The 23,757-nt window shown below is 42.9% G+C and overlaps 1 protein-coding gene across 1 annotated transcript in view; it reads left to right on the forward strand.

The window, feature by feature from the left end:
* The window catches only part of Gata6 (GATA binding protein 6), a 33,355-nt gene extending 9,782 nt beyond the window's left edge, over positions 1–23,573 (forward strand). The window contains exons 4-7 of the mRNA XM_008826972.3: positions 1,090–1,215; positions 2,867–2,954; positions 3,046–3,146; positions 23,276–23,573. Of these exons, the coding sequence (XP_008825194.1) occupies positions 1,090–1,215; positions 2,867–2,954; positions 3,046–3,146; positions 23,276–23,443 (483 nt within the window). The 3' untranslated portion in view covers positions 23,444–23,573. The remainder of the gene's footprint in view (positions 1–1,089; positions 1,216–2,866; positions 2,955–3,045; positions 3,147–23,275) is intronic.
* The last annotated feature ends 184 nt before the right edge of the window (positions 23,574–23,757 follow it).

The raw sequence follows: 23,757 nt of genomic DNA on the forward strand, positions 1-23,757 counted from the left end.
TTAATTCCTGAATTTTCACAGTAGGCTTTAAAAAAAATATATGATCACATCTCCACAACAGTTTAAATTTGATAATTTAAAAAGTAAGTGTTATATTTTGTCATTCCAGGAGAGTTTATATTGTCTTAAATTCTCTCTGTCTCCATTTCTCTCTCTCCCTCTCTCTCTCTCTCTCTCACTCTCTCTCTCTTCCCATGTGGAGGAAATATATTCCTTCAAGCATGTTAGAGGCATACAAAGGACATTAAATCATTAAGTGAGAGTGGCACCATCAAACAAGAAGTCTGCCCTGGTTACCAGTTAGCTGTGTATGTGAAGTTAGACAAATTAAAATGCATTAATATCATTATGCATTAGGTGATGTTAACATTAAAAAAATGTAAAAAAAATTGGCTTGAATCTTTTGTAAGGCAGAAAAAGCAGGCAGCCGGATGACAATTATGGACAATGTATCCTTGCTCAAATTTTCTACCTTCCCCAAGGTGTGTACCTGTTCCAGCACCCTTCTACTGTTTCTGGCTGATTTTTCTTTCTATGTGACAGAGAAATAGATGTGCTTGTCTCTAGTTCTTTGGTGGAGATGACCCAATTTAGCACCTTGGCAAGCTTTGCTTTTTTTTTTTTTAGGACTTACATCTCAGACTTGTGACAACTGAGTAGGCTGTATGGTTGGGGTTGTAGTTTTGGTATGTTCCAGAATTTAGCTCTAGTTGGGCAACTTTGAGAAAATCTAATTTTCCTTAGAAAGTAACAGTAATATGTGGAAAATTGAATTCTTGAAGGAGAGGTGCCGCCCTCAGACTGTGCATGTATGCTGTCTTTGAAAGGTTTGCATGGTCAGCATGTATGACTATGACCAGCATGTATGGCTGGAGGAGTGACTCTCCAGGGTCAAAAGGCTATGCAGTTCTCAAGTTTTTTGGTCCAGAAGGTCAGCCTAATTACACTTTGGATTTTTTTTTTAAGGGACACTTCATTTCTAATAAACTAGGAGCATGCTGTTGAAGATAGGAACATGCTGAATTTGTGTACACATATAAAATACATATAAAAATTAAAATATGCAAAAATCACATTGCTGTTTCCTAGCCTTCATCACGGCGGCTTGGACTGTCCTGTGCTAACTGTCACACCACAACCACCACCTTATGGCGCAGAAATGCTGAGGGTGAACCTGTGTGCAACGCTTGTGGACTCTACATGAAACTCCATGGGGTACGCCATTTATTCTGTCCATGAATATGTACATTTAGTATCTTGTTGTACACAGTTTCAGTTTCAAGACCTAATCAGCAAATGAAAGGGTATGAAAGCAAAAAAAAGAAAAAGAAAAAAATTAAACATGTGTATGCGCTGTGTTGAATCTATAATGTTAATTGTAATGTGAACTATTCTCATGCTGTAAGAAGCAAACAAATAAAAACACACTGCTAATTAAACTATCAGTTACACTCTTTGTAAAACTTCCCAGTTGTAGAAATGTGAAAATGTGCTCTTTTTTTGAGACAGGGTCTCCCTGTAACCCTGGCTGGCCTGAAACTTGCTATGTAGACCAGGTTCACAAAGATCTGTCTGCCTCTGCCTTCCGAGTTGGTAATAACCATTTTTAAACTACCCTTAAAGACGTCGACTACAAATGTAGTAGTCTACAGTAATTACTATAGATCTTAAATTTTAAGGAATTTGAATGTAAAGATATTTGCACAAAGGAACTATATATTTGATAGTTTTAGTTAGGAGCCTACATTTTATTTTAAAGGACTGCAGAAATTATTATAAATTTCAATGTTTAAAAAATGCTTTTTGAAGGCGGGCATGGTGGCGCACGCCTGTAGTCCCAGCATTTGTGACCCAGCCTGGTCTACATAGTGAGTTCCAGGACAGCTGGGGCTACAGGGAGATCCTGCTTCAAAAAGACCAAAGAAAAAAAGCTTTTTGAGAGAAGATCTTGTTCTATAGGGTAGGCTGACCTCAAACTCACTTTGTAGCCCAGTGTATTCTTGAACTCACTACAACCCTACAGCCTCCGCCTTTGGAGTGCTGGGATTTTAGGCACTGAGCCACCATGCCTGGCTAACACCTCAGTCTCACAAAGGGAATGATGTGTTTGAGGAATAAAGAGTGCGTGGATGCTTTTATTTTAAAAATTATTTTTATTTTTGCCTGAATGTCGTTAAGTACCGTGAGGTCAGAAAAGGGCATCAGATCCCCTGGAACTGGAGTTAAGGATGGTTGTTGGCCTCTCTGTGGGTGCTGGGAACTGAACCCGGGTTCTCTACAAAAGCAACCGGTGCTTCTGATCGCTGAGCCATCTTTCCACCCCCCCATGATCTCTTTCAAATAAGGATATTAAATGTAAAGATTTATAAAATAAATACTTGCTCTATAATTAAAGTTATTTCAGTTAAACAGATTTGAAAAAATTAAATTGTCCTTGGTTAAACCACTTCGTTTTTTTTTTTTTTCTGAAAGTATCTCTGCATTTGTTGGAGAAAATGCTGGAAAATGTCTTTGTACACTTGGAATCTACTGAGTATGTATAAAAATTGGGTTGAAATTTATAGGAAGAGTTTTATTTAGGTTAGGGCTGGCACTGTAGCTCAGAGGTAGAGTGCTGAGGTCACAGGTTCAGTCCTCAGAACTTGGAGGAAAAAAAGAAGAAAAGAGAAAACCCGAAAAGTTCAATGAATTTTTCCTGAAATGCTCGGGGACTGAACCTAGGACCTTAGGCAGGTTAAGCAAGCACTCTGCCCACCGAGCTATACCCCCCAGTTCTTTCAGATGAGGCTTTAGTCTTGTCTTTGGTTTGGCTTTCCTTCAATGTAATATTTTGTAAACTTAAGGCCTGTGTGGACATTTTTTTTAGGTGCCTCGACCACTCGCTATGAAGAAAGAAGGAATTCAAACTAGGAAACGAAAACCTAAAAACATAAATAAGTCAAAGACTTGCTCTGGTAAATATAATAAAATGCCTTTTGATTTGGAAAGTGTTTGCCAACTTTCACAGATGTGCTCGTGCTCATGGGTTCATTTTCACTCTTGCAGGTAACAGCAATAACTCTGTTCCTATGACTCCAACTTCCTCCTCCAACTCAGACGACTGCACCAAAAACACTTCTCCTTCTACACAACCAACAGCCTCAGGGGTAAGTGTAAAAACCAGTAGATTTTTCTCTAGTAGGTTATCTTAAGTTTTGTCTTATCGGCAGTATAATTTCTGAACCAACAATTTCGTGAGTTCTACCTGAGAGTAGTTTTTAGAGGAAATTACATTTAAATGTCAACAAGAGAACAAACTTAAGTACTTTACACACACCTCTTAATTAAGATCACTACTTTTTTTTTTTTATGGTTATGTTAACCCAAGGAAAAGAAAGAAGTGTTAAATTAGGTTGATTTTCTTTCTGGTGTTTTTTGTTGTTTTGGCCATAGTTGTTATATATTCATTTCTAATGTAGGTCTAAAAAACTACAAGCTGCCCGGTGGTTTTGCTTCTATCAACTCCAGTTTTATTTTCCTTTTTATCTGCTCAAAGCAAAGCTCATTCTGAGGTCCTGGGCTGTTTCCACTGGTCTTTACTGATGTGTCCTCCAGCTGACTAACAGAGCTCTTTAATTTTACTCATGTTCATTTCAACCACATGACAAGATGCCTGTCACTTTCTGTCAAGCTGTGATGGAAACTCAGTTTTGGTCAAATAAGGAATATTTCTCCGCCGGGTGTGGTGGCGCACGCTTGTAGTCCCAGATGTTGGGAGGCAGAGGCAGGTGGATCTCTGTGAGTTTGAGGCCAGCCTGGTCTACATAGTGAGTTCCAGGCCAGCTGGGAACCACAGGGAGACCCTGTTTCAAAAAGACCCCCTCCAAAAAAATTAAATTAAAAAAAGAGTTTTTCCCCACTTAAAAGTCTCTCAAATTCTCTTGGCCTTGCCTCAGTCCTGGCTGGTTCCTGGAAGGGGTTCCCTCAGGCAGGACTTTTAATTTATTTGGTGCTTGAAAGTGAAGCCTGGGCCTACCCTTGCTCTCTCTCCAGCCCTGAGGTACACCCTCAGCCCTCAGGCAGAACTCTAAAACCAGTGCAGCCTTGAATATTTGGTTTTTGCTGGGACTAGGTTAGGAATACACAATGGCATTTCAATCCCTAACCGTTTGTTATGATTATTTTGGCCATAGATTGTTTGGCATACTAAAATACCCCCAAATAACTGCTGATTTCTAAGCCCCACCCTGGATTTTTTGAGTCAAAATCTGGGTGTGGGGCTTGGAAATTTATATTTCCGGACAATAGCCACAGGTGAAACTGCCACTGTTGCCTTGGAGGTGTTTGGGAACTGCAGACCTGATGACTTCCTGTTCTATTTTCAGCAAAGGCTGCAACCCAAAATTAACATATTTAAAACAAAATACTAACACTGTTTTTGAAATGATTTGATGTTTCTTTGTGTACGGGGCTCAAATTCTTTATTGAAAACAGAAATTCAAACTACCAAAGATTATTCTATACAAATACAAAAAAAGTTTAACTGGTACATAAGAATGTCTGTTGGACGGATAAAATAAAAGACTAATAATGCTACGTGCAAATTGAAAGAAAACAGGCTGTACAATTTCATAAGGAGAAAGTTTTTCAGCTGGTTTTGTTTGTTGCAAATGTTACATGTTAAAAGAATGTTTCTAAGTTTTTGTAATTGTTGAATGGTGGTGTATGTGTATGTATTTTAAAAATTATCTGAATTTATGTATTGTATATGTGTGCGTGTGTGACATCTGTGGCATGCATATGCAAGTCAGAGGACAACTTAGTGGGGTTAATTCTCTTACCTTCACATGGGTTATGAGGACTGAACTCAGATAGCCATCTCGCTGATCCCTGTACACTATTTTTTTGTGATACAAGAGTCTCACTATTTAACTGTGACTGGCCTGGAATTTACTAGTAGACCAAGCTGGCCTCAAACACAAGATCCACGTGCCTCTGCCTCCCAAGTACACAACCCCATGTATAAGCCCATTTTTAAATTGCAGTGTTATATGCAACTTAAATATCTAAAGTGGTAAAAAGAGCATGCTACTTGTGGGGAAATGAAAGGCTACGATTATTTAATCATTCCTTCTCCTGCCCTAAGTCCTCAGAAATGATTATGTGGCTAAAATGAGGCAAAACGACATTTGGGTTTTCCAGTGCATGGAGGGAGCAGCCAGGTTTGGGGCTTGTGTATACCATATCCTACCAGCCCCAAGTCACTGTGCTGGAGATAGGGCTCAGTTTAATGTGGCAAAGACTTGATTTGAATGCTAGATGCCAGAGGAATCATGTATTTGCCCAACAACAGGATTTGGGGATTGGGTGCTGTTTTGAGTGGGGTCACATTTGCTCTTGTATGATGCAAAATTTCAAAATTGGTTCTTCCGAAACCCAGTTATTTGGGGAGGAGAATGAAAAGTCAGCAAAGTCCCTGAGCAGCTGGAAGGGGGGGTCTCAGGAACTGTAGGCTGCTTAAGTCTTGCTTGTTAGTGGGCTGGACCGTCACTTTGGGTCCAGTGCCCTTCAGAGGAAAGACTACCCCCCTACAGGCCAGGAGTAGAGCAGTAAGAGTTCCTTAGCAGGGTGTTTGAGGGGCCTTTCTCAAGATTGTCTGCTGCAAGCCCCCATCCTTCTCCTAGCCCCAAAGCCTCCGTGGGACCTGGAAAGCCTGTGGTGGCTTCTGTGAGCTGCAGCCCAGGACAGTTCTCTGAACTGAGGCTGGATGGCAGGCACTCCTGGCAGCGTTCCTAGCCACCCTCAGTGGGGTTGCCCCCATTCTAGCCTTCTGAGCAGGAACAGACTCCTGGCCTTGTGCAGAGGGCACAGGATTGCCACCTAGGCTTGCAGACTTTCTCTGCATGGCAACCCTACCAGGGATGTCCCCATAAACTGCTCCCAACTTGGTTATTGTGGGGAACCAGGCCTCCCTGACATGGTATTCTGCTGTCTGCCTTTAGAAACTGTCCCTCCAGAAGAATAATTATAGATGGCTTGAGTGCTTTCTCCAGTTGCCAACCAAGGAGGGCCTGGAGCAGCTAGCAGAGACATTTTTAAAAGACAATTGTGTTGACAGGTGTATTTTTTTTGGGGGGGGGTCTTTTTGAGACAGTCTCCCTGTAACCCCAGCTGGCCTGAAACTCCTACGTAGACCAGGCTGACCTTGAACTCACAGATTCACCTGCCTCTGCCTCCCGACTGACCAGTGTATTTTATACCCGTTTGGGTGCCAGTGTCTATTGGAGGGCAGCTAGCTCTGACTGATCACTTACACAGTTCTATGAAATGCTGTAGGTGAAGTAAAACATCAGACTCCCATAGCAAGGTTGTACCTGGTGTTTTGAAATGGTATGTGTTAGAGACCCAGTGTTTGGGCTTGGGGGGTGGTGGTTCAGAACTCAAGTCTCATGAGTAATGGATCCTTCCCATTGATTTCCAATGCTTCCTATGATAACCAGTGTGGTAGAAATTAGCTAAGCAGGGACCTCTGTAATGGGGCAACTGGGGTACAAAATGAAAAGAAATCTCAGACACAAACCCATAGAAGATGAAGCTGGAGACAACATGTCCCTCCACTGAGAGATGTAAGGGGCAACATTTGTCTTTCTTAAGTGGTTTATGAGTTACTGGGGAAGTCAAGCACTGTTCCACTGGGCTACAGCAAAACTGTTCATTTCAGTCTTGCTCTGGGGAATCAGTGATGGCAGGTCACCTGGAGGTGTTCCCAGCTGGCCACTGGCCTGTGGGTCATTTACGTGGGCACTAGGTTCCAGGGTTCTCTTTCATGGACAAAATAAAAGGGGTCCTAGGACCTGAGCTCCTGGAGTGAGGCTGCCTTACTGTCTACTACTGTGAACCTGAGCCTGGTCCCTTCCCAGGAGGAATGGAGATGGGGAAGAGTCCCAACTCCCTCCCTCCCTCCCTGCCTCCCTCCCTCCCTCTCTCCCTCCCTATGATGCCATCTATACTCTCAGTTTCCCCTTGAATGTCTGGAGCAGACACTCTGCTGTTTACTCAGTGTTCTTTCTCCTCTTCTTGCCACACAGGAACATTATCACAGAGATGGCAATGGGTCCAGATTTAAAATCGAACAAGAACCAGACAGAGAGGTAAGCAGGTAAAGGTGACATTGAACCTTGTCAAGGTTTGATCCCTGAGACCCACATGGTGGGAGGACAGAACCAGAGAACTGAGTACTACAAGCTGTTCTCTGACCTCCAAATGTGCACTGTACTATATATATGACCACATATATATACGCGAATAAATCAATCCATTTCCTTTCCTGAGGCCTGGCTGGGAGCTTTGGGCCCCCACCTGCTAACTCCTTCAGGGACTCTCTCAGAAGCCTCCCGGGCTCCAATTTCTCAGGTGACTGCCAGGATTGGTTTCTGAAGGACTTATTGACTACATCCATTTTTACCTAGAAATCTTCAAAGGTTCTTAAGCAGCAAGTCCTGAGTCCCACAAGTCACCCCTCAAGGTGATGGGCGCTCCGTGATTATTTTTATTTCATTTATTGTGTGTGTACAATTTTTGTGTGTGGATGGCGTGGTTGCCATGGTGGGCATGTGCATGTCAGAGGACAACTTTGGAAGTCAGTTTTCTTCAGTGTTCTAGAAGTCAAACTCAGGTTGTCAAGCTTGTGCTGCAAGTGAGTGTTTTTACCTGCTGAGCCATCTTGCTGCCCTCAACCTTTTAACATCAGTGTTAATCATTATCATTATTATTTTGCAGTATAGGGATTGAATCCAGAGTCTTGTGAATGCTAGGCGAGGGTTCTACACTGAGCTATGTCCCCAGCCCTTTAAAAATGTGTTGTAGCCAGGTGTGGTCGCTCCCTCAGGAGGCAGAGACAGGAGAATAGAATCTCCTTGAGACCAGCCTGGTCTATCTAGGAAGTTTCAGGCCAGTTGGGGCTATAGGGAGACCCTGTCTCAAAAAAAAAAAAAAAAGAAAAAAAAAATGTTTACATTCTGAGGTTGTCTTACTAAGTTGTCCGGGCTGGCCTTGAACAAGATGTGTATCCCAGGCGGGCCTCCTGAGCGCCATCTCTGGCTAGCACAAAGCATCTTTGCAGATAGGCAGTGAAGTGTCATCATATTTACCCCTCTCTGAAGCTTCATTTTGTTGATTTGTTTTTGCATTGCAGCTTCACCCACTTGGTTTAATTTGTGCTTTAATGAACCCTTTGTCTGCCAGAATAGGAAATGCTTCTGGTGAGTCATCTAGCCAATTTATGACTCAGTTTCCCTTTGTGGGAAGTTGTGCTGGTGTGCGCACAGACTAAAGGGAGAAGGGAGGCAGTTTTTTCCTGCTTGCCATTGAGGTGACTCCCTGCCACACAGTCTGGCATTGATAAAACAGTCACTTTTATTTCTTTGGAATTTCTTACACTTACTGCCAAATATGCCAAACCTAATTCATGAAAGATGATTAATTTTTATGACAATAGTCTTATTCTGGCTAAAACTTTTCTTATTTGTAGATTACCAAAAAACATTTAATTGACCCAAGTTGACACCAGAATTTGACATTTTTTTCCTCCATTCTTTGTAAGGATATTCTAGATGTTGACTGAATTATATTTTATAAGCTTTTTGTTATTGTTTAGGGGAAAATAAGTTACATGATACATTTCAGCAGTTCTCAAATGAAATCTAATAAACTTCCCATAAGCAGTCTTTTCTTTTTCTATGACTTAAAACTCTAAAACTGGAAAACACTTAAAAAATCCTTTATTTATGTATTTTGTGTTGCTGTGTATGGTGGGCAGATGATAACCTTCAGGAACTGCATCTCTCCTTCTGCCGTGTAGAGAGAACTAATGTTTGAGCACAAAGACTCTGGACAGATTTTGCCTGCCTAAAAATAGTTACCATGGGACTGGAGAGATGGCTCAGTGGTTAAGAATGCTAGCTAGTCTTGCAGAAGACCAAGGTTTGAATCCCAGAACCCACATGGCAGCTAACAAACCATCCTTAACTCCAGTTCCAGGGGATCTGACCCCTCTTCTGACCTCCACTCGGGCATTGCACATGACACAGGTGCACTTACCCACATGCAGGCATAACACTCATACACATAAAATAAAAATAAAGTAATTAATTAAAATAAAATGGTTATTATAAGTAATATATTGTTATAAGTTACATATTGTTTTTTATTTATTTTTTTGTCTTTTTGAGACAGGGTCTCCTTGTAACCCCAGTTGGCCTGGAACTCGCTATGTAGACCAGGCTGGCCTTGAACTCATAGAGATCCACCTGCCTCTGCCTCCCAAGTACTGGGATTAAAGGCACCACCACACCCCACTATAAGTTATATATTGTTATTGTCACTGTTAAACGTATAACATTGCACTCTGGAGTTGGCAAATATCGAGCTGGCACCTGCTTTGCTGGCTATTGATAAGTATTGCCGTATGGGAGGCACCTTTTACAGAGGAGGAAAACAAGGTCCCACACCTGGATTGTTCATAATGTAGAGGTATAATGGAGTGGCAGGTGTTGATCATATTGGTCAGATTTGGAAGAGCCATGAATGAAGAAAAGTCATGTAAGGGAGGGAACAGTAAATTCTGGTTGCAGAGTTAGAAGTGGCTTTATGAAGTAGAAGACTCCTAAATTCATTGGATAATATTTATTTTAGTTTTAGTTTTTTTGAGATAGGGTCTTATGTAGCCCAGGATATGTAGCTGTGGATGATCTTGAACTCCCAATCCTCCTGCCTGTATACACATGCATAAAACATGTAAATTTAATTTTAAAAATTGGAACTGGGCTGGGCGTGGTGGCGCACATCTTTAATCCCAGCACTTGGGAGGCAGAGACAGGTGAATCTCTGAGGTCAAGGCCAGCCTGGTCTACTTAGTGAGTTCTAGGCCGGCTGGGGCTACAGGGAGACCCTGTCTCAGAAAGACGCCCCCCCCCAAATGGAACTGAAATAGGAATAAAGGAAAGATGAGGGGAGCAATTCGTGATGCCAGAGGGTAACAGTTTGAATTCAATGTGGCTACAGTGCAGGGCCAAAGTATATAGAACTCAGAGCTGGGAAATGAGGCCACTAAATAAAACAGGTGCAAAGTAGATCTTTGAAAGTATTTCAGATCCAAATCAAGTCAGCCTTAAGCAGAGCCTACACTATGTTAATTTGTAGAGACTTTGTGTAACCCTGGTTTTGATGACAAATGTGTTTTCTGTCCGTATGTTGGAGTTCAACAATGAACATAGTTTTGGCTGGGAGTATTTTGATAATTGATATGAACAGTGTCTGCATGTTCCTACTTGTCTGTTTCACAGGCAGGCTTTTCTCTTCACCGTTGATGAGGGACAGGCATCTCCTGGCAGTGGGTGACATGCCCTGACCTCATGCTCTCACAATGCAGTTTGTCTATCTCAGGGCCTGGGGTGGAGCAGAGGGCCGCTCTGTTGCATCTCCTAATGGAAACAGGAGGTCTCGTGTGTTAGTGGCGGGAAATAGGCTTCCTTACTTTGTGCTTCTTGTTGGTGACACACAACTTCCACAGAGAGGGGCAGATGGTCTTAGTCAGGAGAGACTAAATCCCACATTCATCCCTGGCTGGGTCTGGGTCTTGGTGGCTGGGCCTCATTCTTCAGTCAGTTCCTTTCTATTAAATAGGTGTCAACTGTCCCATCCCCAGGTGCTTCTGGGATGCTCTGTGCCTCACCAGCCTTCCTTCCTGACTGCAGGCACCCCTGAACTGCATGATATTTTGAGAGTTAATACATACCCCTATGTACATATTGCCAGCAGTAGGGGTTTAGGGACAGATACTTGTTAGGATGGATTACAGTGAGCTTTGTGAAGCCTTCAGGAGAAAGCCTAGACAAGTTAATATTTGCAGTGTTTTTTTTTTTTTAAAGACAGGGTCTCCTTGTAGCTTCAGCTGGCCTAGAACTCTGCTATGTAGACTAGGCTGGCCTCGATCTCATAGGACTTTACCTGCCTCTGCTGGGGTGGATCCACCATCACACCTAGTCTGAAGTTCTTTTCCTAGACATTTTCTTCCTCCCTCCCTCCCTCCTTCCCTCCCTCCCTCTCTCCCTCTCTCCCTCCCTTCCTCCCTCCCTTTCTTTTCTAAGACAGGGTCTCTTGTAGTCCAGGCTGGCCTGGAAAACTCTTAAACAGCTGTGACTGGCCTGGAACTCCTGATCCCCCTTTCTCTGCCTCCTAAGTGCTAGGATTATAGATGTGGGCCACCACCTCTGGTTCTTAGACTTTATTTTCTGTATGGACATTGCAACCTATGGTGAAATCAGAAAACATGCTTCAGTCTCTTAGCTTACTATTCATTTCTTACTTGATGGGCTAGTTTTTTTTTTTTTTTTTTTTAATTAGAAGGTTTCTATACTACTGCCTTTCTCTAAGTGTTGGAATCACTTTGGATTTACTAAGGCATTGTTGTTGGTTACAAAATAATAGTTGCTACTCAAGAACTGAAAGGTATATTCATGAAGGATTTAGCTTGTACAGTGTGAAATACTTTGGGTGGACCTGGGACAGAAAGTCATTACTTCACCCTCTACTCGCCCCCATACCCTCTGGTGCTGGGAACTGAACCCTGGGCATTGAGGATGGATATAGGCAAGCATTCTCAAACTGAGCTACAGACCCAGGTCTGATTTACTCTTTTTTTTTTAAAATTAATTTTTATTTATGTGTATGTGTCTTTGTGAGCATTATGTCAAGTGTGCATGTGCCTGCGGAGGCCAGAAAAGGGTGTTGGATTCCTGTAATTAGAGTTGTGGGTGGTTGTGAGCCATCAAGTGTGGGTGCTGGGAACTGAGCTTGGGTCTTCTGGAAGAACAGCAAGTGCTCTTAACAGCTGAGCCATTTCTCTAGCTCCACACACCCTTTTTTTGTGATAGATAGAGTGGGATTTCCCTATGTTGTCCAGACTGGCCTTGAACTTCTTGGCTCCAACAATTACTCCTGCTCAGCTTCCTGAGTGGGCTGGACTATGGGCAACACACTATTATATCCTAGGTCTGGCTTGGATCATCATTTGAATATTCACAGGAGTCTTAGAATGCTTGATAGCCAGATCCTTACAGGCCCAGATTGTTACAGATTAGTCTTAGTTGTGTATGTGTGTGTGTATGTGTGTGTACATGTGTGCATGCACACCTGTGTGTGTTTTATTAGCACTCTATCACTTAAAAGTTAGTGGACATAGGGAGATGGGTCTAGTTTCTATCAAGTACCCTTCATAAATGCCAGGTGCTTTAGTTAAGTGTTCTAAGAATGTGGCAGGTAGGTAATGTTAGGTAGAAGAATACTATTTTATTATTTGTAAAAATAGTAAAATTATTAGTATTATTAAATAATAAAATTACTGTTTGTAGCCATTATTGCTTCAGTGGATTATAACAAGGTTCTTTCTTTTTATATAGCAAATTAAAAAAACCCAGAAAATTACAACACTAAAATTCTTTTAATGGTGTGTTTTAAATCTATACACTGTAGGTATTAAATTTTGTTAGTTTTCAGAATGTTCAGATTATCTTCAATTTTTGGGGGGGGTTCTCTTTTGAGACAGGGTCTCCCTGTAGCCCCAGCTGGTCTGGAACCTATTACGTCTACCAGGCTGGCCTCTATCTCACAGAGATCTGCCTGCCTCTGCCTCCTGAGTGCTGGGTTTAAAAGTATATGCTACCATGCCCAGCTTACCTTCAATTTTTTTAATTAAAATTTTTTATATTTATTCATTTATTGTGTATGTGCATGGTTCATGTGTGGAGGTCAGAGGATAACTTTAGGAGTCTACTTTCTCCTACCGTGGGGGTAGCAGGGATCGAAGGCAGATCTTCAAGTTTGTTGACAAGTGCCTTTACTCACTGAGCCATCCCACCAGACCTCAATTAATTTCATTAACAATTAATGAAATTGTTAAACATGTTTTCTAGTAGGCAAGTGCCCTTTTTATTTTCAGAGTTTCTATATCCAAAACACTTGTGTAAAGAATTTTAAAAAGAGTTAAAAAATCGTTAATCTCCCACAGTGGTCTGTGAGAGTTGCGGTTAGGCACTATTATTGCCTCATTTATAAACCAGGACCCTGAGTGACTCCATAAGGTCACAGAACAGTCTAGCGTTGAAGTGGGGACTGGAACCGATGTCTCCTGCCTCCCAGGCCAGGGCTGTTACCTCTCCCAGGGAGCTGGCCAATCATCACAGTTATTAATATCCCACTTGCCACATGCTACAAGCCATGAACATAAATACTTTGTTGGCATTTTATCTTCATGCTCCCTGTGTACCAGGCACCCCCTCTCTTTCTTTGTTCACAGCTCTTCCAGTAACTCACATTCCTGTTTGAACACATTGGCCTTTACATGAAAGTCATCCATCGCCCTGCAGGGAACTTTTCAGCATTCGGAGTTAGCATACTTTCATTTCTAGACTTCCCTCCGTGTGTGTGTGTGTGTGTGTGTGTGTGTGTGTGTGTGTGTGTGTGTGTGTGTGTGTGTGTGTGTAGGGGTAAGAAAATACACTGTACTCACTGTACTTCATTAATAACCCATGGCTTTGAATACATACTAGAAAATAGTACAACTATACTACAACTATACCACTGTTTAGGTAGTTTGTAATATATCTGTCCACCCAAATTATCACAAAACTGTGGTTTATTTAATAAGTGACTCATTGCTGCTCAGTATCTGAAAGCCAGAACACCAGGTAGAAAACCAGTGTAGGCAGAAGTTATTTGCCTTTTCATATGGCCTCATCTCGGAATATAAATTTTTTTGGAAATTACAGATTCTTTGCATTTTTTTCTTTCCTGCCTCTATAAAAATGTACAAAATTGTCACAAAACTGTGAAATAATGTTACGGGAAAACAAGGCCAAATTTAAGAAATCTGGCTTAGAGTGCTCTGAAATGTTATTGCTAAATGAATCTTCGAAGAAAATGAATTCCTTTACTGGAACCAAAGTAATTTATTATGCATTTCATGGGTGTCTGCCAAAAGGGTTACTAGCAAAATGAAGACCTAATGGATATGAATGAAACACAATCTGATAACTCTGTGTTTAGACCTACCTGTTAATTTTCTCTGAAATGTCAGTAACTTCAAAAGGCACATTCAAAGATGGGTACCAACTTATAATTCAACTGCTTTCATATTTAGCTTTATGAAAGCCCAGTATTCAAAATTTGTCTTTGTTTACTGTCATGTAGCTCAGGTTAGCCTCAGAATTGCTAAGTGGCTGAGGCTGGTCAAACTCTTCCTCTTGCCTCCACCGCCTAAGTGCTGGAACTACAGGTATCTGCCACTGCGATCTGCTACTCCATCAATTGATTTCAATGTTCTGTTAGGGTCACGTGAGCCACAGAATTCGAGCTGGGGCCTGTGTTCCCGGGTCATATTTTATTTTATTAAGCACAAAGACTTTACATTTAATGTGCTCATTAAGTTTAGTGGCTTGATTTGTAGTGAAGACTGAATGGGACCTGAAGATTATTCTGGGGTTCACAGATTAGCAGCTGGGAGGCAGCCAGGTGATTGCTGCTGTTCTTCTGCCATCCTAGGGAACTGGCAAGGTTGAGTAAAAACCCCGTGTTTCCTTCTCCAACGAGGAAATTCTAATTCCCCCCACCTGGTCCTTTGGGGTGCTGTGTAGCTTGAGTGGGAGATGCCTGCAGATCTCTTTGAAGCCTAGGAAGAGGAGTGTTCTTAAATAGAGCCTCAAGGTTAATAGTGTGAACTGGACTGGCATGGAAATCTTTCTCTTCTAAAGACACTGAAAGTAAATCCTTACTTTCTAAGAAGGAAATGGAACGTCACAAGTTCCAGCCATGTTTTAAGGATTTTTATCTCTCTGATAGCAGGTTTTTTTTTTTTTTTCCATTCTGAAATTCAGTATTTCCTTAATGCTCACTGTGAGGGAAGTGTGGCGGAAATGCTGTCTGGTCTTTTTGGCTGTAATTATGTTTTCTTATTGAAGTGGTGAGATTAAGATGCCCAACCTCCTGAGAAGCCCATTTTTGTTTGTTAGGAAAGTCAAGATTATAACTCACTGGCTTTAAAACTGCCTCAAGATCCTTTACCACTTCATTTGAAAATTAAAATAAAATAACCCATTTTGATTTAATTTAGGAAAATAAGTCTTCCTTCCCCCCCCTTCCCTCTCCTCCCTACCTCCTCTTTCTCCCTCTTTCCATACCCGTCCCTCCCTCCCTCCCTCCCTCCCCCCCTTCCCTTCCCTTCCTTTCTTTCTTCTGAGACTGGGTCTCGTGTAGCCTTTGCTGACCTGGAACTATGTAGACCAGGTTGGCCTCACAGAGATCATCTGCCTCTGCTTCCTGAGTGCTAGTATCAAAGATGTGAGCCACCAAGGTTGGCTACCTTTTCATTAAAATGCTCTTTGACTTCAAGTTATAGGATGGAACCTCCCCCCCGGCAGTTTATATTTACGTATTGGCATCCTCATAAGCTGAGTGAGGGATGCCTTTCCTGCCACTTGCTTGCTGTAGGACTGGGAACACATGCATCAAACAGCTTGCTTCCTTGCTCAGAATGGATTGTGGTTACAGAAATTATTTCCCTTTCTGGAAAACAGCAGCATTCCAAAGCATGGGTACAACCTGGCTAGGAGCCCAGGGGCAACCAATGAAATTCCAGGAAGGAATCTGTGGAAAAACTGAGTTAGGAGTCATCAGTTAAGGTGACTAGTGACTAGGTACTCAGATTTTCTGGCTTTCTGTTATAGGAGAATTCAAGTGTTCTGTTGTGATTGACAGTTCTCATGTGTCTTCATGGAGAATCTGTGTTTTTGTGTCTTTCTCATGGTACCTTCTAAAGTATTATTGAGTCACTTTTGTTTCTGGTCTAATTTGCCTCCATCCAACCCAAAATGATCCTTGTTGTTCTAGTGGAAGTGAAGGTGTCCATGCAAGTATTTCTCCCTTGCTAGAATTCATACATGCCTTTTGTTTTTTCTTTTGAAGAAGGGAGCTAAGAAGCACTGCAGAAAGTCTAACCTGGAGGTTACAAAAGCAGACAAGAACTTTGGTGCCCAGGGATGACTGACTTCCCCTCACACAAGAAAGAGCTGTGACCACAAACTTCCTGATGTGTAGGAAGCGGGTCAGAGTTTGCCGCAGCTGACTTCGAGCTTAGGCAGTGCTATCTCCATCAGAACCTCAGCCCTGGGCAGTACCATACACCCTGCAACTTGTCTGGGTGCAGCAGGTTAGGGTATGGCACAGAGGCCTGCCTCAAGTCTAGTGGAGGATTTTTTTGGTTGTTGTTTTTTTTTTTTTTTTTTTTAAATGTAGGGTCTCATGTAGCTCAGTTGAGCCAAGATGACAATGAACTTCTGATCCTCCTGCCTTAGCCTCCCCAAATGCTAGAATTACAGGCAGCACCATTATGGCCAGTTTATTTGGTGCTAGGGATTGAACTCAGAACTCCTTGAATGCTAAGCAAGCACTCTACCAACTGAACCACCTTCATTTGTGTTTTCTTCAAAAATGAAATTTATGGGGTTGGAGATAATGGCTCAGTGGTTATGAGTACTGATTGCTCTTCCAGAGGTCCCAGGTTTGGTTTCTAGCACCCACATGACCGCTAACAACTGTAACTCCAGTTCCAGGGAATCTGATGCCTTTTCTGGCCTCCATGAGCATTGTATGACACCAGTGTACTTACATACATATGGGCAAAACACGCATAAAATAAAAATGAAAAAAAGCTAATGGCTGTATGTTGTAGCCCATGCCTGCAACCCCAGCACTTGAGAAGTTGAGGGAGGGCCGTGAGATCAAGGCTTGTGTATCATGACCCCACCTCAAACACGTATATGTATATACGTGCATATAAATTTTCCCAAGCCAGAAAACTTGCTATTTTTCCAACAAGGCTGTTTCTTAAAAATAATTAATTTATGTGTGTGTGTGTATGTGTGTGAGATGTGTGTGATGTATGTGAGTGCAGGTGCACACCTTCCATGGCACGTGTGAAAGTCAGAGAGCGTTCAGGAGTCAGTTCTTTCTACCATGGACTCTGGGGATTGAATCCAGGTCATTAGGCTTACTTAGCAAGTGCTTCTACTCCCTGAATGTCTTTCTGAGCTTCCTTTCGGAGTCTGTCTCTCTTCGGTGTGTTGCCTTCCATTCCCATGGAGGTCCCCCTTGTTTTCCTTCTTGGAAGATGTGAGATCAAGGGCAAGAAACAGGAAGTCAGGAACCCAACCAGGAGCTAGACACACCACTGGGCATTTGATTGCCTGAATATATCAGATCAGAAGTCTTTATAACTTTTCAGACGATTGTCCAGAAACAGGCTTTTTCTCAAGGGGAAAAAATCCGGGTAATGTGGAATGAGCCTTGCCTGCTTCACAGGCGAGTGGGTATTTTCTGAGTTTTCATCTGTTGCAGCCCAAGCTCTCCCTGGAGTCTTTTCTTCCTTTCCAAGGGAGTTTTCCAGCCTGGCTGCGTTGCCTGTCTCCCACCTACCCTGGCCTGTGTGCAGTGCTAAGCCCAGGCTGGGTCTGGTGCTGATAACGCATTCTTTCAACAGGAAGTGCCTCCATTTTCAGTTGTCTGTGGGCGGGAGGAGGGCAGATAAGCTGTGAATGGAAACACAGGCCAGATTTCTGCTCCACCCTCCTGCACTTTGATCAGGGAGAGAGGGAGGGCTTTTGCTTGAACTGCCTGCTTAGGAAAGGGAGGAAGGCTCAGTAGGCTCTGCGCATTCCTAAGTGCTCTTCTTTGCTTTTCCCCAGAAACATTTGTTTAGGTTCGAGAAGAGAGCCTGCTTTCACTACACTGAGATGCCTGCCATTTGGCAAAGTCCTTTGAAGGTTTAATCAGATGTGGACAAACATTAACCCACTAAAATTCTTACCAGATGGATTTTTGTTGGCATTGTTTTGGTTTTGTTTCAAGGGTTTTATGACAGGTCTCATTGTAGCCCAGGCTGGCCTTCAACCCAATGTGTAGCTGAGGAAGCTAGCTCTAAACCCCTCATCCTCCTGCTTTCTGTACCTTTGGAGTGCTGGGATTGCAAGTGTGTGCCAACATACTTGGCTCTATTTTTTTGTCTTCTGAGACAAAAGCCCAGGTTGGTCACAAACGTTTGGTGATTCTCCTGCCTCAGCTTCCCGAGTGCTGGGATTACAGGTATGAAATACTATACCTGCTTTCTTTCTTTTATTTTTCTTGAGACTGGGTCTTACGATGTAGCCCAGTCTGGCCTCCAACTCTTCAGCTTTTTGCCTCCAGCTCAAGTGTGGAAATGATTGGTGTGCCCCATAGTTGGTGAGTATGTGTGCATGTACTGACTCCAGGATCATCATAAATGTGTTCTGGTATTTCCCCCAAATGGCCCTGATTCTCAGTTGTCACCTCTTGATTCAAACCTTTGAAGGAAACAGATTTAAGATGAAGATGAGCTAGGTTTATTCAGGAAAGTTAAGCAGGAGTTCAGGAGTTACTCCAGGGCTGGATGCAGTGTGTTCTGTGTTTTAACTTGAGTGAAGTTTTTGTTTTACCTGGCTAGGGGTGGTCAGGCTGCAACCTACGCTAGGAGGCATGGAGATGGTTTCAGGGGTGTATGGGGACTCCTTTGAACCTCCTCCCTTGTTTGTGTGTTCACTCGTTCTCCATTTTTTTAGCTACTTTAAGGCTCCACCCAACTGTTTGGACCCTTTAGCATGTACACCTTGTATGTCAGGAACCCAGAATCTTCTGTTCCTCCCCAACTTTGATTGTGTTGTGCCATTTCATTTCAGTATTCAAAGAAACAAGCCTCACCATCTCAGATGTCCCCTCTCCTGTCTCAGATTTCTTATAATATTCAGCTTGTGCATGGGACACAGAATTCATATCCTGCTGTTTTTCACTTAACATTGTACGGCTGGATTTTTTCCGTCTTGCTACGTGAGCTTATTATTTTTAATAATTGCATAATAGTTCATGGAGCAGATGTACCTGGCTTTTCCAGACCATTCCCATATTGTTAGATTGTTTCCATGGTTTCCACTATTATAAGTACCCCAGTAATGGATGGCTTCCTCTGTGGCGCCTTCCCTTTCTTGTGGATTATTTCCTTATATATTTCCAAAATGAAATTACTGGGTTCAGCAGGGCATAAACCTTTTGATAGCCTTTGGACACTAATGCTGATTGCCTTTTGTAAAGTCTGCACCAGAATATTAGCCTCATGGTCCACAGACAAAGGGACTGGCATATCACCTGACACCAGCCTTCAACTACAGACTTTACAGACTTTACATTTCTTTTCCCCCCCTGTGGTGCTGGGGATAGGACTGAAGGCCTCCTGTATACGCTACCATTGAGGTACATCCACGTCCCATAGACTTTTTCTTTTACTTCAAAGTATTTCATGTTTATTTTTCATTTAAAAAATTTTTAATTTTTGTTATTATCTTTATTTTATATGTATGAGTATATTGTCTGTAAATGTGCCCGTGTTATGGAATGCCTGAGGAGGTCAGAAGAGGGCATCGGATCCCCTGGAACTGGAGTTAAAGATAGTTGTTAGCCACCATGTAGGTGCTGGGAACCGAACCTGGATCTTCTGCAAGAGCAACCAGTATTCTTAACTGCAGAGCCAACTTTCCAGCCTCTGTATTTCATGTTTAAACACTATGCTCTTGGGGCCAGTGAGATAGCTTGGTGAGTAAAGGTGCTTGCCATGCAAGTCTGGTGATCTCGGTTCCATCCCTAGAACCCCTGTAAAGGTGGAAAGAGATTTATTTTGTGCGTGCATGCGTGCGTGCGTGTGTGTGTGTGTGTGTGTGTGTATCCTCAAGGGCCAGAGGCATTGGATGCTTCTGGAGCTGGACTTATAGGGAGATTTGAGCCTTTCAAAGTGGGCGCTAATAATTCAAACTCTGTGAGAGCAGAGGCCCGAGGATGACATTTGAAGTCTTCCCTGTGTGTCTTCCTAGAGCTGGAATTCTAGGTGGCTGCCATACCCACCCAGCTTTTATTTGGGTGCTTGGGACCAGAGTCCACACATGGCATGGCAAGAGCTGTACTCCTTTTTACTTTTGAAAATGTATATCACTCTGTAGCTCAGGCTGGCCTGGAATTTCCTGGGTAGCCCAGGCTGGCCTCAAATTCATGGCAGTCTTCCTGGTTCAGCCTCCCAAATACTATGCCCAGCTTAAAAGAGATTTTAAACGTGGCTTATTTTCAAAGGAGGCAAGAATCAAGCAGCCTATCAATGGCTGCTGGATGCCTTTAATTTCTCTGTGTGAAGAGCTCCACTAACATTAAAATGCACAGCCTTGTGGTTTTCACCCTGGATGAGTCCCCACTGCTTTTGTTCCTGGACAAAGATGGTATTTAAAATATGATTAAAGAGAATAAACAGGGAAAACTTCTTAATAGGTAGATAGATAATAGAATCATAGTACCTTCTATGTATATAATCTTTACTATTGTCAGGTACTTAAAGAATTTACAGGTATGTTAACTAATTTAATCATGACAACAATATTATGACATTCCTACCTTCTAAAATTTCCATTTTATAGATGAGGAAACAGGCATAGAAAGTTTGATATCAGACTTTCTAGTTTGTCCCTCATACCTGACCTCTCTCCAGGCCTTTACCAAGTCCTTCCATGTCAGCTGGCTGCTCGTCTGATCCGGTCTGGTTACTGGCCCCCACCCTCACCCCCACCTCCTCCTCAGATTCCCCCCTTTTCAAAGAACTTTTTCTCATTAACAAAGACAGTGAGATGGCTAAATGGATAAAGGCCCAGGACCAACATGGTAGAAGGAAAGAACTGAGCCATGTAAATTGCCTTCTGACCTCCGCATGTGCACCATAGTGAGCGGACTCATCCTTACACATAAATAAATGTCATTGTAAAACAAAGCAGTAGCTTCCCTTGCAGAATGCTTAGTGCAGCAAGGCATCATGCCTTAATCTCCTGGACCATATGTAAGGCAAGTAAATGAAAAGACTAGTATACAGAGGAGACTAAGGCGACTGTACCCTGCAGGTGACCTGTCTAGAATATGACTTTGAGTCCAACCCTATCCCCACCAAGCAGAGTGACTTGGGTCCTAGCCCTGAAGCCTTTCCTTAGATGAACAGCAGGTAGCTGAACTGCTTTGCTGGAAGTGTACATGGGTCCTGGCTCCCCACACATAGCCTGGGAGCTCCTAGTGCCAACTTCAGCGGGTTCATGATGATCCTCTGGACCACAGAGCTCTCTGATGTCTTAGCACCTTCTGGCTGTCTGAGTGGGCTGCTTCTGAGCAATCTAAGCACACTCTGAATTTCTCAGAAATAGCACTTGCCGTGGTAAAGCCAGATGCAGCTAGATACAAGCTTTGCTGTTTCTGGAATAGGAAATTCGTTCTTTCTTCTCTTGTGATAGATATAGTTCCTTTCTACAACAAATGATAATTGACTCTCAATCTTGTGTTTCTTTGGGGGTTAAATGTGGATATACATTGGATTTGCTTATAGTAGAGGTTCTAGAATTAAAGTCTAAAGTAAACACCACAGTTGTAAGTGTAATTGATTCTGTAACATTCAGTTGTTTGACAGCATGGTTGAAATTTCCGCCTTTTAAATTTGGGACATCTCAATGACTATCAAATTTGCTCTTCTTTCTTTTAAAACTTTATTTGACTCTTGGCAGTTAGTTCTCATTGACTATAGATGTTTGAATGTAGTAGCGGGGACATAGCTTGTTTGGTGAATCCTCATCCTCATCACATTTTCTGGACAAATGAACACACATACAATATAGAACACTCCTTGTTCCTTTGGTCCAGACAGCTTTGTTGAAGCTGGTATCAGTGCGCATATCTGGAGCACCCATCTCCTTCATGTCAAATTCTGGATTTCTTTGAGTGCCTGAGAGGCGCATTTCTTGAAGCTCACTCTATAGATGCACTTGTGAGTGAATGTTGATGGTGTATCTCCAAGTCACTGCCTGGTTGATGGCAGAACGGCCCTTCTCACTACCCTTCTTTGTGGGAGCCATTCTACTGGGTCAAGATGGAAAAGCCTAAGATTCATTTTTATTCTGTTCTGTTCCTTTCCCTTTCCTTTCTTTATTTCTTTGCTTCTTTTTTTTTTGTCTTTTTTTGTCTTTTTGAGACAGGGTCTCCCTGTAGCCCCAGCTGGCCTGGAACTCACTATGTAGACCAGGCTGGCTTTGAACTCACAGAGATTCTCCTGCCTCTGCCTCCCTAGTGCTGCAATTAAAAGTGTCTGCCACCATGCCCAGCATGACCCTGTTACATTTTTATAACGTTTGCTATTTGACCCTCCTTGTTTGAATTTGAGGAATGAATGAAACAGGGGAAAGGTGAACTTTTTGCCTCCAGAAATAACAAAGGCATGGTCATGACAGATAAAGGATGCTGACATTTTCTTTATGACGTGGTGTGCAGCAAATGTGGTTTGTTTTTGTAAAGACAAAGTAAATGAGGTAGATAATAAAACTTCTGTATGAATCGAGTGTGATAGTGCATATTTTTAATTCTAGCACCAGGGAGGCAGAAGCAGGTGGATCTCTATACAATCAAGGCCAGTCTGGTCTTCATAGTGAGTTCCAGGCCAGCTGAGGCTACACAGGGAGACCCTATCTCAAAAACCAAACCAAACCAAACCAAACCAAACCAAATCAAACCACATCTGTATACATGGATTTATTTACATGAAGTCAATGCTCAAAACTTTCATCTATCAGGGGATGTTGAGTTGTGTAACTAGTGCTCCACCCCGCCCCCCCATGTGTGTGTGTGTGTGTGTGTGTGTGTGTGTGTGTGTGTGTGCGCGCGCGTGTTTCCGTATAGTTGCGGCCTGTAGATGCTCTGTTACCACCATTTAATTCAGGTCTATATGATGTTTTACCTGTACAGCATGGTTTGTTTTGTGTTAGAACTCTTAGATTTGCCACATTTATACACTGGAGCCCTGGGTCCCCTTTCCTTTGTCTGCCTCAGCATCTTATTGTGGGGTGGGGGAGTGGAGGGGTGGGGGTGTTACTGATTTCTGAAGTTAACAGGGCAGTGCTTCCAAGAGTGCTAGTTGCCAGGGTCAGGTTGATGGCACTAAGCAACAGTGCTCAGAACAGTGATGAAGAGCAAGGCTGACTTCATTTCTTCCATCTGACTTGTTTTTGGGAGCAGCTTTTGCCTTCATTGGGTCTACTGTCATTTGTTCCCAGGTGCTGAACTCACAGGATTGAGCTAACTCTCTCTCTCCTTTGTCCTCCTCTTCTGGTAGGCGGGTGCCCCGGTGATGTCTGCAGCAGGAGAAGCCACCAACCCTGAGAACAGTGAGCTCAAGTATTCCGGTCAAGATGGGCTCTACATAGGCGTCAGTCTGTCTTCTCCTGCCGAAGTCACATCCTCTGTGCGACAGGATTCTTGGTGTGCTCTGGCCCTTGCCTGAGCTGGTGCTGCCGGGAGGCAGGGAAGGCTCTAAGGGCCTCACACAACTGATTTTGTCCAGCAATCCATACGGTGGCAACGATGCAGACAGAACATTCCTCCAATGTGTGATTTCTGTGCCTTTGTTTTAAAAGAGATAGATATCCCAAGAAGCTCGATGAAGTCAGAGGAGATGGGATCTTCCAGGAAGGGCCAGCACAGCAGGCATGTGACCTGCTCCCGCCAGCCTGGGCTACCTCCAGCCAGCCTGCCTCTGGAGATCTGCCTGTGCAGGGCTGACAGAGACTATGAGACTTTGACTGGGGCCTTGTCTGC

Source organism: Nannospalax galili, unplaced genomic scaffold (assembly GCF_000622305.1).
Source record: "Nannospalax galili isolate Female #2095 unplaced genomic scaffold, S.galili_v1.0 scaffold511, whole genome shotgun sequence".
In the NCBI taxonomy this organism is placed as follows: Eukaryota; Metazoa; Chordata; class Mammalia; order Rodentia; family Spalacidae; genus Nannospalax; species Nannospalax galili.